We start from the raw sequence: 19,194 nt of genomic DNA, 5'->3' as shown, positions 1-19,194 counted from the left end.
GCACCAAATTGTGTTAAAAGAGTAAAATGATCTGGTAGATATTTGGTAATGTACTATCAACTGAAAGCTCTCAATAAAGTTGCTGTAGGTGTTTTATGGTGTACTTTGATAGTGCACTTCACTCTACTTGCCCTGAACTTATCTAACTGATAACATCATCTGTTAATATCTGTTTTTCATGCTGGCACGGGTTGGAATGTGTATATGGATAGGCTTGTGATTGTTGGATTTGTAAGTTTAATTTTCAGACAAGGTAGTTTGTTGTTTCCTTGGACAACATGCCTTGTTTCACATGGTCCACCTAACTCAAAATGAAGACTAGTGAAATCCTGATGTGGTTGGGTGAGTTAATCTTGTGATAGGCTTTGTGTTCTTTTCAACACAAGAATCTAGTGCTTTCAGTTACTTAACCCTTTGGCATTTAAACCGGCCATATCCGGCCAAAAGTATTCTGCATGTTTTATGTTCAAACTGGCCAGATCTGGTCTCTCACACCAACCCTACAATATTGTTTTAAAAATTAACAACTACCTCATCAAAATCTCATAGCTACAAGATATGCATGATTAATACAAAACAATGTGGATGAAGAAGCATTAATTTTGGCAGAATAATGCAAACATTAAAGGGTTAAACGCCACAGAAACCAAATGAGCTTGTACTCTCAAGACATTTTAAAATTTTCAGCTTCTAGGAATGTTGGTTGAGAAAGTTGAACAAGTCCTGTTCATACACCCACTTAATGCTATGGAACCAAAGCTAAAACCAAGTTGTTGTTGTTATATATTGTATGCTTTTTCAGCATGTTGATGACACTACAACAAAAGTCCTTTAGATTAAACATGAGTTCTCCCAACAGATAAAACCATAGGATTACTTCGTTCTGGCTTTCTAATGGTGTTTTTGTTTTTTTTTTTTGGTAGAGATATTGGATTGGTTTGCCATTACCTTCCCCAATTAGATGGCCATTGCCCCACATGGTGTAATACTGTGCAATGTGACTCCTAGTTTATTATGTACAAATCTGCCCTTTGGCAAGTCTTGTTTTGAGTCTTATGAGATGCCCAGACACCTTCTTCATAAGTGTAGCTAGCTACTCAAATGGGGTAACACTGGTTTATGTGGTACTCACAGCAGATCTCATCAGCCTGTGAAGGAATTCCTGTCTTGACCATAAGAGTTTATAGAAGCCCATTTTTGGTTTGGGCGATATATTTACCCTTCCGCATATCATATATATATGTGCCATAAACTCTGACCATGAAACAGGTAACACAGCGGGTCTCATCAGCCCGTGAAGGAATTCTTGTCTTGACCACAAGAGTTTATAGAAGCACATTTTTGGTTTGGGCGATATATTTACCTTTCTGCATGTCATATATACATGTGCCATAAACTCTGTAATTTGTTCTATTTTGCTTTTCTAAATTGCAATGTTTTTGTCTTCTATAGATATCTTATATGATTTCTGCTTGGGCTAGAATGTGTAAAATTTTGGGCACGGAATTCCAACAGTACCTTCCTATGGTTATGGGACCTGTTTTGAAAGCTGTTGCAATACAACCAGATGTGGCTGTTGTTAATAGTAAGTAGCAATTTATTCTTTGTCTCTTAATTAGCAAAAGTTAATTCAGATAATTCAATTCTAGACAGTGGGTCTGTCAGGTAGCATTTATGTCCTAATTATGTATTGTGTCCTAAGAAACTATAGTTGTGAAGCATGACTGTGTGGTTAAGAAGCTAGCTTTGAAACTACATAGTTTCGGATTCAACCCCTATGACCTCACATGTTTTCAAAAAAAAAGATTGGGAATGAAGGACACTACTTGGATATGATGGTGGCATTTGTTTGCAAGTGTCACATGATGTCATGGTAAGGGGAGAGTAACAAATACACACATTCGTGTCTATACATACATACACACACACACACACACACACATATATTATTGAGTCTTGGGAGGGTTATTATGCTAGCTGGCAGAATTGTTAGTACGCTGGGCAAAATGCTTTGTGACATGCTGTCTCTCACTATGCTCTAAGTTCAAATTCTGACGGGTTGATTTTTGCCTTTCATCCTTTCGGGTTTGATAAATTGAATGCCAGTAAAACACTGGGGTTGATGTAAATTGACTAGTCCCTCCCACTAAATTTCAGGCCTAGTGTTTTTAGTAGAAAGGATTATTAGTAGTATAATGACACCCTCTAGACAAGATCTATTTCAACACATGAATTCACATCAGGAGTTTTACAAACCGTATATAAAAAACAGAATATATATATATATATATATATATATATATATATAACCGTCCAACCCATGCTAGCATGGAAAACGGACGCTAAACGATGATGATGATGATGATGATGATATGACCGGTTTCTTTCAGCCTCTCAAGTCTGTTCACAAGGCTTTGGCTGACCCAGAGCTGTAGTAGAAGGCACTTATCCAAAGTGTTATGCAGTGGGCTTGAACTTGAAACCATGTGTTTGGGTAGCAAACTTCTGGCCATGCAGTCATGCCCTGCACCATTCTTTACTATAAAGCAATACCCTGCAGATTGTATACTATGTTGCCCAGTAAACTGTATGCTATGTATTGTAGCCAATTTTGCTATACGAATCAGTGCTTGACAATTGTACAATGCTGTACTTGCAATATGATGGATGGTAAAGTCCCATAAATGTTTTAATACTTGGATTGTTTACAGTGAAAGAGTCATAAATAAAATCAGTAGATAAGAAATAGAGATAAAGCAGAATGAATAATTATTTGTTGATTGCTGAATATCCAGGAAACATTTGGTATGATGTCATTTTAGAATAATAATTTTTTTAATAAAAAAGGCATTTTCCAGTTGTGGAAAAAAAGGAAAAGCAATGATATACAACATAAGTTAAACAAGCATCTTTCGTATCCGATGGCATCACTTTGTCTCCAACAATTCGGTGCGACACCAGTGCAGAATCACCTCCCTCCGACAAGTCATCCTAATGGGGCGTCTGTGTTGGCTGGGTCATGCCCTCCATCGTCAACCAGGAGAATTCATCTACGAGGCAATTGCCCCAGCTCTCCTTCAGGGTTGGCGAAAGCGTCGTGGTGGACAACGAAAAACCTGGCCGATGACGGTCAAGGCTGATCTGGAACCCAACCCAGGCCCCCATATCTACGGCGTTCGCCGCTGGAATAAGGAGTGGTTGGAGATCACACGGTCGTTAGTCTCAAATCACCAGGCTTGGTCGGTGTTTGTGAGAGATGCAGCATTGAGGATGAATGAAGCCAGCTCAACCCACCCCAGGTGAATGCTGTAAGAAGAAGAAGAAACAAGCTAGCATGTTGCTAGTTGTTTTCTTTTCTGTATGAGTTTTCAAGTGTCATTACTGTATTGATCTCCCTCAATCTTCCTTCCAATCTCTCTTCCTTACTCTCTATATTTGTGTGTGTGTTCTTGCTTATGTAGTTATTTTAACCCCTTTAATTTCTGTTCAGGTGATGATATGAAAGAAATGGAAGATGACACAGATTGGCAATTTGTTACTTTAGGCGACCAAGTAAGTCATCAATCATTGTTTTATTTCTTTATTGTTTTGTTAATGAAAAGTGACAATTATCTTCATTCTGTTTAAATGTAATCTTTTGAATAAATCTTCATAACTTTGGGCTGTGTGGTAAGAAGTTTGCTTCCCAACCACATGGCTGCAGGTTCAGTTTCACTACATGGCACCTTGAGCAAGTGTCATATATAGCCTTGGGCCAACCAAAGCCTTGTGCATGGATTTGGTAGACAGAAACAGAAAGGAGCCCATTGTGTGTGTGTGTGTGTGTGTATGTATGTATATATATATATATATATATATAATTGTGTGTGTTTTTTCATAAGTGGTGTTGGTGTGTGTACATCTCTGTAACTTAGCAGTTCAGCAAAATAGACTTTCAAAAACAAAAAAAAATGCTGTGATTGATTCATTCGACTGAAATTCTTCAAGGCGGTACCCTAGCATGGCCACCATCTAATGACTGAAACAAATATAAGTTAAAAGTGTGTGTGCTGATGTGTGTATGAGCTTCAAATTGAAACTTTGATGGTTAATGCAAGGAGCTTTAACTTTAAACACAAAGAATGTTCTCTGGTTGGTGCTCCATTCTTTCATCTTTTCTTATTAATGTATAGCAAGGCTTTGCTTTTACCTTGTTTCTGATTAACTCTTTTATGGGCCCCAGACTGGTTTTTCATTTACACCATTGTCATCACTTAGCCTCCAGTTCAATCCTTACCTAAGCATACATATGGCGAAAAGCAAGTCTTGATCATCCAGTTGTTTTAGACAAAGTTTTATCTGAAATTAAATTATCCAATACATTATTCTTTTATTTTAAAGAATGCTAATGTGCAATCGGAGAAAGATTTGGTTGGTATTTCTAGCAGTGTGAATGACCCTGTACAGGCACTATCATTTATTCTGCTGAATTTGAAAGGCATCATCTCCCATTTTCTCTTTATCCTGGAATTTCTGTTGTACATTCCGAACCACATGGTCATGAGTTCAGTCTTGTTGTATGGTACTTCATGCAAATGTCTTCCCTCTAAAACCCTGGGTTGACAAAGTCTTGTGAGTAGATTTGTTAGACAGAAACTGAAAGAAGCCCACTGTGTATGTCTGAGTGTACGTGTCTCCTTGTTTTGACATCAAGTAATAGTTATAAATGAGTGCTACTGTCATACAACCAGTGTCATTCGTTTCCAGTATTCTCCAAAACCATACCTGGCCATGGGGAAATATTACCTTGTTTGGAGACAAGTGAGGGATGGCAATGTGATGGGCATCCAACCATAGAAAATCTGTCCCAGTAAACTTTATCTGACTCATGCCAACATGGAAAAGTGGATTTGATGATGATTTATGCACAGATATACATATCAATAGATGTGAGTAAATATATTCAAGGTAAAAAAGACCCCCTTTGGTCATGACTGACCATGGGATTGCACCTAAAAAGTTATCCTTCTAGTTATAAGTATAGGCAAGGTTGTTTATGGAAGACCAGCAGTCACCAATGCATACCAGCCTCTCCATGCCACTGATGTTAACCAAGGGAAAGGCAAAGACCGATACAGCTTGGCTCTAGTGATGTCACAACTCATTTCTTCAGCTGAGTGAACTGGAGCAATGTGAAATAAAGTGTCTTGCTCAAAAACACAACACATAGCATTATCCAGGAATCGAATGCTCTAACCACTGATCCTTCACCAATGTTATATTTTTATGTATTTAAAATTTTTTTTTTCCTTTTGTTATTGCAGCAAAGTATAGGTGTACGTACTTCTGGTCTTGAGGAGAAAGCTACAGCCTGCCAAATGATTGTCTGTTATGCTCGTGAACTGAAGGAGGGTTTTGCTGAATACACAGAAGAAGTAGTCAAACTAATCGTACCACTGCTAAAGTTTGTTTTCCACGATGGTATCCTTTCCAAAGTTCATCTGTCTAATTCATCATTATTCTACATTCAGGCCAACAAATTTATAAGATCTTATCATTATTCAGGCAATTATTTAGGTTGTGCAGTTAAGAATTTTATTTCACAACTACATAGTACCAGGCTTGATCCCATTGCTTGGAATGTTGAGCATGTGTGTGTTTTAGTATAGCCTCTGGTTGAGCAATGCCTTGAAAGTGAAATTTGGAAGATATATGTGTATATGTGTGTTTTTCTCCCTGTGTCTTTGAATTTATACTGCTTGGGCAACAGTGATGTTTGCTTTTGCCCCACAGTTTGATATGCAAATAGTATTGGAATAAAATGTTTTACTTGAAAAATAAGGGCTCACATAAAGAAGGGCATCTTAGCACTAGGGATATTGTTTCACGATGTGTCTCAGAGACTCATGGAAAGAGCTGACATACAAACGAAGATAATGATTAAAAGATTTTAATATATATATTTATATATCATCATCATCATCATCATCGTTTAACGTCCACTTTCCATGCTAGCATGGGTTGGACGGTTCAACTGGGGTCTAGTGAGCCTGAAGACTGCACCAGGCCAGTCAGATCTGGCAGTGTTTCTACAGCTGGATGCCCTTCCTAACGCCAACCACTCTGAGAGTGTAGTGGCTGATTTTATGTGCCACCGACACAGGTGCCAGACGAGGCTGGCGAACGGCCACGCTCGGATGGTGTTTTTTATGTGCCACCGACACAGATGCCAGACGAGGCTGGCAGACGGCCACGCTCGGATGGTGTTTTTTATGTGCCACCGACACAGATGCCAGACGAGGCTGGCAGACGGCCACGCTCGGATGGTGTTTTTTATGTGCCACCGACACAGGTGCCAGACGAGGCTGGCAAATGGCCACGGTCGGATGGTGTTTGTTACGTGCCCACAGCACGGAGGCCAGTCGATGCGGTACTGGCTACGGCCACGTTCGGATGGTTTTCTTATGTGCCACCGGCACTGGTACCACAAAGATGCAAATTCCATTGATGTTCATCCATATTGATTTGGTTTGATTTTCACTTGCCTCAACAGGTCTTCACAAGTATATGTTAAATAAAATGAGACAATAAAACCAAGGCTGTATGGAATTTATGGGACATTTCTAAAGAGAAAGGTAGTCTTACAGCTGTTTCTGGGACAATAGGGATATCCCTTCATCAGAGACAATATGAGAGAGTTAACTAGAGGGAAATAGTCTCTGATGAAGGGATATCCCTAAAATCCCAGAAACAGCTGTAAGACTACCTTTCTCTTTAATGTCCTATAAATTCCACATAGCCTTGGTTTTGTTGTCTCATTTTATTTAAAATATACATGCTCGTACAAGACCTGCACTAGACTCCTCACTCGTATTTTTATTGAACCGAGAATCTAAAATCAAGAAAGAAACAGATCTGGCGCTTGGTTCTCTAGAAACTTTATTACTATTTTATTGCAGTAATTTTGCATTCAAGGGCCCTGTAGATAAGTTTGTTGTTGGGATGAAGATGTCTAGAAACTGTGTTAAACATGACTGTACATTTACAATAGTGAAAGGAACACTTTTATCAAATGGTAACGGTGTACCTTCTATTGATGTGATCAAGTACCTTTTCCTCTTTATGGCTCTTTTACTGTAACTTTTCCGTTTGACTTGCAGCTGCTTCAGTCCCCTCTTTTAACCTTTTCTGGCACTTTGCATCAGAGCACTGCCTACAAAAAGCTCTATGTTATCATCTTTATAAGTAGTTTTTTTTTTTTGTCAATAATAAATTTAAAAGTGCTCTGTGATGTTAGATTACATTATTTCTCATATAATAGAAACCCTTAAAAGAGTTGTTTCCTTTTGTATAGTTATATATTTATGTATCTTTGTGGTACATTTTTAGAAGTTTGTTTTGCATAATTAATATCAAGTGAATGCAACTTTATTTATTATTAAAGCAATGACATACTGTCTGTCTGTTCACTTTGTATTGATCATAGTACAGTTTGTTTTGAACTGTGGAACAAACAGGGAAGTTTGTACTTTAAATATGGAGGCTAATCTTTATAATTAGAAGTGTGCACTGTAAACTGGAGTAGAAGGGAAGATCTGGAATTGGCTGTAAGCCATGCCTTTGTAGAGGTAGGAAAGAAAAGACAGAAAGCAAAGTTTGTCTTTTCTGATAAATATTTGCGATATAAGTGAAGCAATTATCCCTTTCAAAATTAACTTGCCTGAGACTAGGTATAGTTCTGATGAAAATCCTCTCATTTTAAAGTGTTTGTTCATATTTATGTAAAAAATCCTTTTGTCATAATTTTAGGCAAGGGCCTTTCGTTGAAATTTTTTTTCCAAACATCTACTTAATAACAACAGAATTATTTCACTAAATCTCTCAATATTCATGATGCTTTTAAATAATTGGAAGATATAGGTAGTGTGGTTGTTTTGGTTTGATAAAAATATGATCACAACAAGGATCCAACTTGGAATAATCTACTTGGTTCATAAAAGAACCTTACACCCTTTGACACCCATCACGAATCTGGTAAATTCTACTGGTTTACTTTGACTATGGAAGTTTAATTTAAAGCGTAGCTTTGTAGTTCAGTTGCTGGACAAGTGATCTAATGATCTCCAGTTCAGTTTCTGGGGGTAACTTCTGCCAGTCTTAGAACCTCTGTAAAAAGCTCACAAGCACTGTCCTTTTGTCTTCCATAAAAAATATATACCAATATAGGCACAGGTGTAGCTGTGTAAGAAGCTTGCATCCCAACCACATGTTTTCGAGTTCAGTCCCACTGCATGGCACTTGGGTGTCTTCTACTATAGCCTTGGGCTGACCAAAGCCTTGTGAATAGGTTTGATAGAAGCTGAAAGAAGCCTGATATATATATATATATATATATATAATAAATCTCTGAGCGAGGTATAAACAGTAACTGCACGACAATGTGAGGTATATTTGCCATCTCAATATGGCTAACCAATATGCCTAAAGCCAGCTGGAGGAGATGTTCTCCTGGGGCTACAAGCTACAGTAACACCCACCCTTAGTGGTTAGCCATATTGAGATGGCAAATACATCTCGCACACACACACACACACACACACACACACACATATATATATATATCGGAAGGTTTGGAGATGATGTACAGGTATTATATATTAGAAAAAATGAGGTAATCAGATCAGATGGTTCATATTTGTAGATATTTATTTATATATTACATTTTTTACATATATATCATATCATATCATTCGGATTAGCGCTTGCTCCCATTCTAGTGGGCTTTTCAAATCAAATCAGTTGTGGGGAGTTTGAAACTACGAAACTATAAAATGTTCAAACTCCCCACAACTGATTTGATTTGAAAAGCCCACTAGAATGGGAGCAAGCGCTAATCCGAATGATATGATATGATATATATGTAAAAAATGTAATATATAAATATCTACAAATATGAACCATCTGATCTGATTACCTCATTTTTTCTAATATATATATATATATATATATGTGTGTGTTAGGTATATTCGATAAAATGTGTGTGTGTGTGTCTCTCTTGACAACTGATGTTGGTGTCTTTACATTGCCATAACTTTCTGGTTCAGCAAAAGAGATTGTTAGAATAAATACCATGCTTAAAAAAATAAGTCCAGGGTTTGGTTTGCTTGACTAAAGCACTTCAAGGTGGTGCCCCACCAGTCAAATGATTGAAACAAGTAAAAGATAAAAACAAAGATATAAAGCTGCAGCTCGGGATGCAGGCATGGTTGTATGGCTGAGAAATTTGCTTGCCAGCCACATAGTTTCAGGTTCAGTCACACTATAACAAGTGTCTTTGCCAATAACCACAGGCTGATCAAAGCCTTGTGAGTACATTCGGAAGATAGAAACTAAAAGACCCCATTGTGTGTGTGTATGTTATTGTCTTGACATCACAGTAACTGTATGTCATTCATTTCCTGTATTCTGTAAAAGTATGCCTGGTCATGGGGGAAGTATTACCTTGCTTGGATACGGGAAGGATATCCAGCTGTAGAAAATTTGCTGCTATAAACTGACTCATGCAAACATGGAAAAGTTGTTAAATGATGATGATGATATAGTATTCTGAAATATTTATATCAGACTGGATGATTAAATTATAACAGCCATTATAGTGCATTGTTGTGCCATTCAAGATACATTATATTTTACAAACAATATACACTGCTTCAAGTGAACTACAATACTCTCCTAAAACTACAGATATTTTAGTAAACCCTTCCAAAATGTATAGTACTTATTAAAAATATAGTTGTCCTGTTTTTGATTTGTTGATTGTTTTTTCATGGACATTCGAAAGAAAGCAGCTTTGAGCTACTTACAAAAATTGCTAAACTGCTTCCACTACCTCTAGGACTATCTATCACAAGTAGACAATCTTTATTAAGATTTATAAGATGGCAATAACCACTCAAAACTAGTTGAGCTCTTCTCAGCTTTGTGCTATAGAAAGAGTCTTATAGTTTAACCTTTTTTTGTCACTGTATCTGTTGCAATACAGTGCCTTCCATCATCAGTTAACATCTTATTTCCATGCTGGCTTAGTTTGGCAGTTTGACAAGGAGGTGGCAAGCTAGAGAGCTGCTCCAGGCTCAGATTGCCTGATTTGGCATGATTTCTACAGTTGGGTACCTTTTCTAATGCCAATCACTTTACAGTGTACTGGGTGCTTTTTGTGTGGCCTTAGTTTCAATTTTAAAAATAATGAATAATTAATTGCAATAACTTTGTCATTATTAAACTGATGTTAGAAACTTAAAGTCATAGGAGCGGCTGTGTGTAAGTAGCTTGCTTACGAACCACATGGGCAAGCACCTTGGGCAAGTGTCTTCTACTATAGCCTCAAGCCGACCAAAGCCTTGTGAGTAGATTTGGTAGACCGAAACTGAAAGAATCCTGTTGTGTATATATATATATGTGTGTGTGTGTTTGTCCCCCCAACATCGCTTGACAACTGATGTTGGTGTGTTTATGTCCCCATAACTTTGCGGTTTGGCAAAAGAGACCAATAGATTAAGTACTAGGTTTACAAAGTATAAGCCCTGGGGTCAATTTACTCAACTAAAGGCGGTGCTCCAGCATGGCCACACTCAAATGCCTGAAACAAGTAAAGAGAGTAAAGAGTATGTTTATATCCTTGTAACTGAGCGGTTCATTAAGAGATGATGGAATAAGTACAGGGGTTGCTTCATTCAACTAAAAGAAGAAGCATGGTCACAGTCTGATTAAAACAAGTAAAAGATAAGATGGAATTTTAAAGGTTTTAATTAAATCACTTTAGAATAAGATTTTTGTATCAGAATTAGTGGCTGACTATGAGTTATATCTACATATTGAGGCTGAAAGTCAAGTTCATCAAATGTATGCATGTGAGCTCATTCACAGTTTATCCAAACACACACACACACGAACTCTGTCTTAGTATTTTATTTAATACCATGATTGAACATAGAAAGTAACAACTGACTATGTAAAAGCATATTTAAAAAAGCCTTTTTGAAATCTTTATCTAATATCAAACTGTTTCTGTATTGAACATATTGAGCATTCTAGTTCACTTATTTCTCAATGGGTTTCATGTTCAATAACTTTACATTGTGCTTTGCATTTCATTGTATGTAATGATTTCCTTGACAACATGCATAGATGTCAGAGTATCTGCTGCTGAATCTTTGCCTTACCTCTTAGAGTGTGCCAGAATCAAGGGAGACCACTACGTAGCTGATATGTGGAACTATATCTGTCCCAATTTATTAAAGGCCATTATGTACGAACCCGAGCGTGCTGTTGTTCCGGACCACCTGGCATCTTTAGGAAAGGTTCGTTTTTCTTGCAGTATATCTTTTTTATTATTTTTTTTTATTTCTACTTTCTGTCTTTTGGTGTACAACACATCTTCAATTAAAAATAAAAATAACTCAGACTGCAGTTTGATACATGCTTTTGAATCAGAGTAACTGATTGATTTACTTCTCTATTTACTGTACCATTTTTGCATGTTTTTGTAAACAATAGTCCCTGTGAGAACTGGAGACTTTTAACCCATTAGCATTCAGATTACACTATCAAATGTAATGCTTATTTATTCACATTGTTTTAAAATTAATCATACCTTACCTTGTAGCTTAGAAATTGTTGAATTTTTGGAATAACACTGTAGGGGTAGACATGAAAGGCTAAATCTGGCTGATCTGAACATAAAGCAGGTAGAATATTTAGGCCAAATATGGCCAATTTAAATGTGTTGTAGCAGGATTCTGACCATCCCCATGTTACTAAAAGTGGACTGGCACATTTTAATAAAATAAAGAACTGTCGAGTTGATTGTGAGCAATTCACTGTGAGCTGTTGATAGAGAGTGTTGAGTCTCGTGTGATAGTAAGCGTATTGCATTGTGTGAATACTTTCCCCCAGCTTCGTTAAATTATTTATCCAACACCAGGACATAAAAGTGGCAATGAGATGTTCGAAGCTTGCGTTGGATGTCAAAAATTTGGGGGGTATGAAAACAAAGAAAAAATTGCTTAACGTGGAGGACTTATTGGCCTCTGTGGTGCAGTTGCAGCAACTACAACAAAACCAACAGTTGCTGGAATTAATGCTGAAGAAGTCTGAAAATACTTCAGGTTCATACTTGCCAGACAGCGTAGGAAACTCAATTGAAGAATTCAGTTATAATCCAGAAGGGATTACCATCTCTGCATATTTTTGAAGATATGAAGAAATCGTTGAAGAAGAATGTAAAAATTGGTCTGATGAGATAGAAGTACAACTACTTTTAAGAAAGCTATCCCCTGCTGAACATGAAGAATATAGTAACTATATTCTGCTGAAGAAATCAAGTGAGATTTATTTCAACGAAACAATTTTTTATCAAAAATTTTCAGTCAAAGAAGTTCCCTGTTCAATACTTACTGGCAGTGTTTAAATTTGGTCAAAAAAGATGTTAAAGATTTTGTCACCTATCCTGGGGTTGCTAACAGAGAGTGTGAAAAATTCAAATTGACCCTAGACATGTTCAGATGTCTAATTTTGTTCAAGGGCTAACTGCAAGCAAAGCTGCAGATATACATTCCTGGATATTAACAAAATTAGAACAGGACCAAAAATTAGCTCTACATGCAGTAGCAGAAGAATGTTAGAGGATTATAAATCTAAGACATAAAGCAGATAAAACTGAAGCAAAAGATTGCTCTCACATTCATGCCTGTCAACCAGTAATGGATTAGAAAAAATGTCAAGACAGAATCCATGTTATGACTGCAGTGGTCTACATTTTAAAAGTAACTGTCCGTTTAAAAATATAAAATGCTTCAAGTGTGGTAAGATAGCTCATAAAAAAAGGTGGCGAGCTGGCAGAAATGTTCGCTTGCTGGGCGAAATGCTTAGTGGTATTTTGTCTGCTGTTACGTTCTGAGTTCAAATTCCGCTGAGGTCGACTTTGCCTTTCATCCTTTCGGGGTCGATAAATCATACTGTAAAACAAAACCTAAAAAATGGCTCAACAGAAAAAATCATGTAAACAGGTTATCGGGGAGAAGAAATATGAACTGGTTTCAAAGGAAATTTGTGTATGTAAATAGTTAATAATACAATCATAAAGTTATAGTTGGATACAGGCAGTGGTGTCTCATTAATTAACACAGATTCATGGAAAAAATCAGGAGACCTAGATTAAAAGAAACTTTGAAAATTGCATGCAGTGTTTCAGGAAAAAAATTACATTTTAAGGGTGAAATAATAAGTGATGTTACATTTTATGGAAAAACCTTATAAGCCAAAGTTTTTGTGTTGAATAATACAACGATATTTTTTTGTAACAGACTGGATGGAATTATTTAACTTATGGAACCACTCCATAAATCTTTTTTGTGAAAATGTGAATTGTTTTCCACCAGTACAAATAAGTCATCAGAAGAATTAAAAAAGATTTTTCCTGAAGTTTTGTCTGATGAATTAGGTCTGTGCCAAAAAAACAAAGGCGAAGTTTCAAGTAAAAAAAAAAAAAAAGTGTTATACTGGTATTGAAACCCAAACAAACTGTACCTTTCACAGCGTTGAAATAAGTCAGCGAGGAATTGGATAGACTTGAAACGTGTGGAGTTATTGAATTCATTTTGCAACCATGTGGTCTTAGGTTCAGTCCTGTTGCTTGGCATCATGTGTAGGTGTCTTTTAATCGTCTCAGACCGACCAATTCATTGAGTGAAATTGGTTGGCAGAAAGTGTGTGGAAGCCCACTGTATGTATGTGTGTGTGTTTGTATGTGCCTGTCTTTATATTTGGCACCACACGAAGACAACAGTGTCTGTGTTTATGCCCCATAACTTAGCAGTATAAAAAATAGAAATCACTAGAATAAGTATCGGGGTTATTTTGGTTGCCTAAATCCCTTCAAAGCAGTGCTCCAGGATGGCAGCAGTCTAAAGACTTGGGTGCATAATAAAGTAAGGCATGGCCATGTGAGTCAGAAATTTTAATTCAATCTCATTGCAAGGGCACCTTAGACAAATGTCTCCTATAATAGTCTTGGTTAGACCAAGGTTTTGTGAGTAAAGTTGGGTAGAGGGCAAAATATGTGAAAGACCTGAAGGAAGAATTCCTGTTCCTCGGTGGTTGACTTAATCTCTTTATCTGGTTTTATACCACCTACTCCCCCCCACTCTTGAATGTCTTTAGTGGAGTTGACTATGTTGCAACAGCATTCAGATCAGGTCCCCTCTTAGGCTGTCTTCCTCTTCTGGCATTACAGGAAAAATATAACGTCACACAGATTGTGGAGCTATACAGATATATTTTCCTATTCTGTATCTTTATTATATACGTTTCTCTCTCTCTCTCTCTCTCTCTCTCTCTCTCTCTCTCTCTCTCTCTCTCTCTCTCTCTCTCTCTCTCTCATATTTTACTTCCTCTGTCTCTTTGTTACTCCATCTTTCTTTTCCTCCATCCTTCTCTTCTCTATTTCATTTCTATTTTATTACATTCTCTTTTTCTTTATTTCAGTGTATTGAAAGTCTTGGCAAAGGTTGCTTATCACAAGATCATATGTGCGAACTGGTTGCTATTATCGATTCATTCATGAAGGAACACTTCAGCCGGCAAGAAGAAAGAATAGGTATGGGATACATACATACATGCATGCATATTTATATATTTAGATTTATGCTTACTTTGGCAGTTGCATTGATGGGTTTCTATTTTATCAACACTTTCAGAGTATCTCTGCCATTTCATATTGCTGTTTATTGGTTAGACCAAGGTTTTGTGAGTGGTCTAACCAATAGCTTTCTGTTTGTTTTTATAAAAGCTAGCGGCTGACACTATTAGTTGCCTTGTTAAATTGTCATCGTTGAGTTCCAAGTCAGCTTTGATCATAGCTGAAGCATCATTTGATCACCATGATCAAATGGTATTTTAGCTATGACCATTTCTTCTTTGTTTTTTGTTTCTTTTAGACATATTGTTACTAGAACTGGGTGTGGTGCTGCCTTTCTTAAGATGCTAAGATGTGATTTATGAGAGATTTGGCTACTATTTTTTGCATGTTCAGTGACAACATAAAATTCAGAATTGAAAGAGACTGCAAAATAATCCTCTATGTCAGCAACAATAAATAAACACGCAATGGAGTTCATGGACTTGCATAGTCTCATTCATACAGGTACACAGATGCACATCTCTCTCTCTCTCTCTTTATAGGTATATATATATATATACACACACACACATACACACACACAAAAACACACGCACATCTACTTATATATATATGTGTGTGTGGAGGCGCAATGGCCCAGTGGTCAGGGTAGCAAACTCGCGGTTTCGATTCCCAGACCAGGCGTTGTGAGTGTTTATTGAGCAAAAACACCTAAAGCTCCACGAGGCTCCGGCAGGGGGTGGTGGTGATCCCTGCTGTAGTCTTTCTCTCACTCTTTCTTCTGTTGGCCTGCTCGCTTACCCAGCAGGGTTGGTGTCATTTGAAGGCTAAAACAGTGCGAAGCGCATTGTCACCAGCGATGTGCAGCAACATCTGATAGCCTGGTCGGTCATGATGATATATATACACACACACACACACACACCCACATCTACTTATATATATGCACACACATATATAGTTGTCCTAGAGGAGTTGAAAGCTCTGGGACTCTTCCCCCCTTAACAGAGAGTAGAAGACAACAAAGGAATTATGTGCCTCATTGGTGGCATAGGAAGTGGACAACAACTGGAAATGGAGAATTGTGTCCTAAAACTGAAATCTACTGCAGTTTGGGGGTAGTTAAGAGCTCCACATAAAAATTTAAAAAAAGACAAAATAGGCAGCTATCAAGATTTATCTATTTGACTTTGGTACTCCTTGAATTTTCAAAAAGTTTGCGGAGTACAGATGATGAACAGACGAATGTTGAGGACTACCTGTAAGAAAGCTGCAGATGGGTCATAGTGCTGGATATACAGGTAGCTACAGGTGAAAATGCAAAGATGTAAACAGACAGCTGTATGGGCAAAGCTACAAATATGTACTGCTGCATTGATCAGAAGGGGCAAAGGAGAGCTGATGGGGGTTCAGGATCAGGCAAAGTTGTGATGGATATACCATAGTAGATGAGAAATTTCTAGATTTAAAATTAATCAGTCATAAGGTTGTTACCGCTACTTACTACTATATCCAAACAGGGCGGTGCTTAGGGGTCTTCAGCAATAAGTTACGTGAAAGTGATGCTGAAATGTTAATTAATTTACTTTGCCGATACCGTTCAGAGATATTTGAACATCACAGTATCAAGATCTCGACTTCTGAATTCAATAGCACTGATTATCCCTTGAGGAAGAATTTATCGTCATTATTAAACATCCATCTTCCATGCTGGCATGGGACGGATGGTTTGATAGGAGTTGATAAGTCAGAAGACGGTGCCAAGCTCTGCTGTCTGTTTTGGCATTGTTTCTACTGCTGGATGCCCTTCTTAACAAATAGTCTAGAGCAAGACATAAGCATTCTGAATTTGGAGGATCTTGTATTGGTTGATTCCAACCAATATGCTGTGACAATTCTGGAACATTGTCATCTGTTGGTGAAAAATATATTATTAGATAAAATAATAGTCTATGATTATAAAAGTTTTTCTGAACTTATTGGACATGATGAAGGTCCTGTGGAATGGTAGTGATGCAAGTCAAGCCAAAGCCCAGTTTATCTTGCAGTATTAAGATTATCATTGTTATTCCTGTTATGCTAATATTTTTTTATATGCTTTGTTTGCAGAAAGAAGAAAAGATGAAGATTTTGATGAAGTAGCAGAAGAGGAACTACAAGAGGAGGTCAGTGAAAAATATTTGTCATTGTTTTAAGCATGGATAAAGTATGGTACCATGTTGGTGTAAGTCGGTGGCAGAGAGGATCTCACACTGAACACCAGCAATTTTCACTTTCACTTCTCTGGGATTTTCTCTTTTTTATTAAGGCTTTTGCTGGTAGCATGATTTTTGAATGTTAGGCCTCGTGGAGGTGATGACAAATGACTGAGACCTTTGGTGATATGCTGTACATAAGAAGATTTGTCAAGCCAAGTGAAATTGTTGTTGCGGCTGTTGCCAGTGTCATGTAAATGGTGCCCATGAAATCATAGTCATGGCCATTGCGGGTGTCATGTAAATACCACCTGTGCCGGTGGCATGTAAGAAGCACCCATTACACTCTTGGAGTGGTTGGTGTTAGGAAGGGCATCCAGCTGTAGAAATCATGCCAAATCAGACTGGAATCTGGTGCAGCCCTCCGGCTTACCAGTTCTAGTCAAACCGTCTAACCCATGCCAGCATGGAAAGTGGACGTTAAACGATGATGATGATGAAATCATTGTAGAAAGTAGAAAACTAGTTAACGCTGTGACAGTAGTAACATCAGCACTAATAGTAACTGTGTAGTTTGGTAAAAAATTAACATCCTCACTACCACATGTACCACTGGTGGTTCATTGCAAATTTCACACTACTGCCATATGTAGCACCACTGATATGTTTTCATAATTTGAGAAAATATTTTATTCTGTATTTTTGACATGGTTTCAAGGATATTTAAATAACTTCATTACCGGATGTTTGTATAATTACAAACATTTGAAATGGCTATTTGTAAGTAACATAGTTCTATAGAGACTAATAGTAAATAAAAGCTATTACCATAGCTGGCAAAAGGATTTGTATATCTGCCTCCAACTTGAGTTAAATGCAAAATATTCACTTCAGTTACAGTCTATAGCAACTACTGGACTGAAGGCCCAAATTTTGTTGTAATGATAAATTTTGTCTTATTCTGAAAATTTTAGTGGAATTTTCTTAAAAGTTTCCAAAAGTGCTTCGTTCTTTTATATAGTAAATTCATGTTCAGAGCAGTTGTGGATGTTTGAGCATTTGATTTTAGGCTTGAAATTTGCAGTTTTATTAAAAGCTTTCTCTTGCCTTAGATCCATAAAATGTCTGTTGTGAATACATTGGGATCATGGACATATGTGGCCGAGTGGTTGAGGTATTGGACTCGTAATCATAAGATTGTGGTTACAATTCCTGGACCAGGCGACACGTATTCTTGATCTTGGACCATGTGCTTCTAGATGTCTAAAAATACAATTTGGTTATGATTGGAACAGCTTTAATCTGGCTTGATCTGGGGCTTATACATCTGTTACATTAAGATTGGCCTTAGTGGAATTAGTGTGCGAAGTTTGGGCTCAGCTAAAGTGCTGCTGTGTCCTCTTTTTGCATGGCACATAACACTGACCATATTACTGCTGTCCTTTTCTATCATGCCTGGTAATAATTTTCCACACAAAATCTTGATTGTCCAGTTTAATATTCCATAACACACTCTTCAATATGTATTGTTGGAGCCAAAGGCCATGCACTGAGTAACAAACATGTCTGCATACATTTCAGTTTTCTCAAAAATATTTTTTAAGTATGTGCGAAATAAAACATGTTGAGTAGTTTTCTCATTTATATAAATTCTGATTATGACTCCTTTCTGATTTCTGTAGGACCTTGAAGATGTTTACATTTTGAGCAAAATTTCTGATATCATTCATGCATTGTTTGGTACCCATAAAAAAGATTTTATTCCAATATTTGATACAATGTCACAGCATTTTGCTAAGCTGCTAGTAAGTACCATTTTTCAATTTCTTGTGTTATCTGAATCTTTTCAGTGCCTCTTGTATGCTTATAATTTTTGTAGTTGTATTTAATGTGTGTGAGGGTGTTTAATTAAATGTAATCTCTTTGGTTGATAAAGCCCTTTGAATCACAGGTACAATCCATCTGACAGGCTTCTAGTTTCCATTTACCATTTTCTCTCAGAATGTTGAGTCAGCTTGTGGCTATATGGGTAAATAGCAATATTTCAAGACGCCACACAGCAGGATTGAACATACGACCTCATGATTCTTAACTATTCAGTCACACCAGAATCCTTGACATCAGTGATAGTTTGATGTTGTCTCCATGGCCTAGGTGCTGATTGGGGTGTGTTTAGCAATCAGGGTAGGGGACTGTATTCAAGCAAGGCTTTCGACATTAAGAATGAGTGCAGGATGAAAATGGCGACAAACTAGCAACAATGTCCTAATTTTAAAGTATGATTCAGTGAACCGGAAAAATCGTGGCATTTCATCCATCTTT

At 37.2% G+C, this 19,194-nt stretch overlaps 1 protein-coding gene across 1 annotated transcript in view; it reads left to right on the top strand.

Moving 5' to 3' along the window:
- The window catches only part of LOC115216545 (importin-5), a 119,686-nt gene that overhangs the window by 86,268 nt on the left and 14,224 nt on the right, over nt 1-19,194 (top strand). Inside the window, exons 17-23 of the mRNA XM_029786003.2 lie at nt 1,453-1,585; nt 3,491-3,552; nt 5,304-5,460; nt 11,167-11,339; nt 14,524-14,635; nt 16,787-16,842; nt 18,555-18,677. Coding sequence (XP_029641863.1) covers nt 1,453-1,585; nt 3,491-3,552; nt 5,304-5,460; nt 11,167-11,339; nt 14,524-14,635; nt 16,787-16,842; nt 18,555-18,677 — 816 coding nt within the window. The remainder of the gene's footprint in view (nt 1-1,452; nt 1,586-3,490; nt 3,553-5,303; nt 5,461-11,166; nt 11,340-14,523; nt 14,636-16,786; nt 16,843-18,554; nt 18,678-19,194) is intronic.

This window comes from Octopus sinensis, linkage group LG10 (assembly GCF_006345805.1).
Source record: "Octopus sinensis linkage group LG10, ASM634580v1, whole genome shotgun sequence".
Lineage (NCBI taxonomy): Eukaryota > Metazoa > Mollusca > Cephalopoda > Octopoda > Octopodidae > Octopus > Octopus sinensis.
This window is presented reverse-complemented; position numbering and strand designations above follow the sequence as displayed.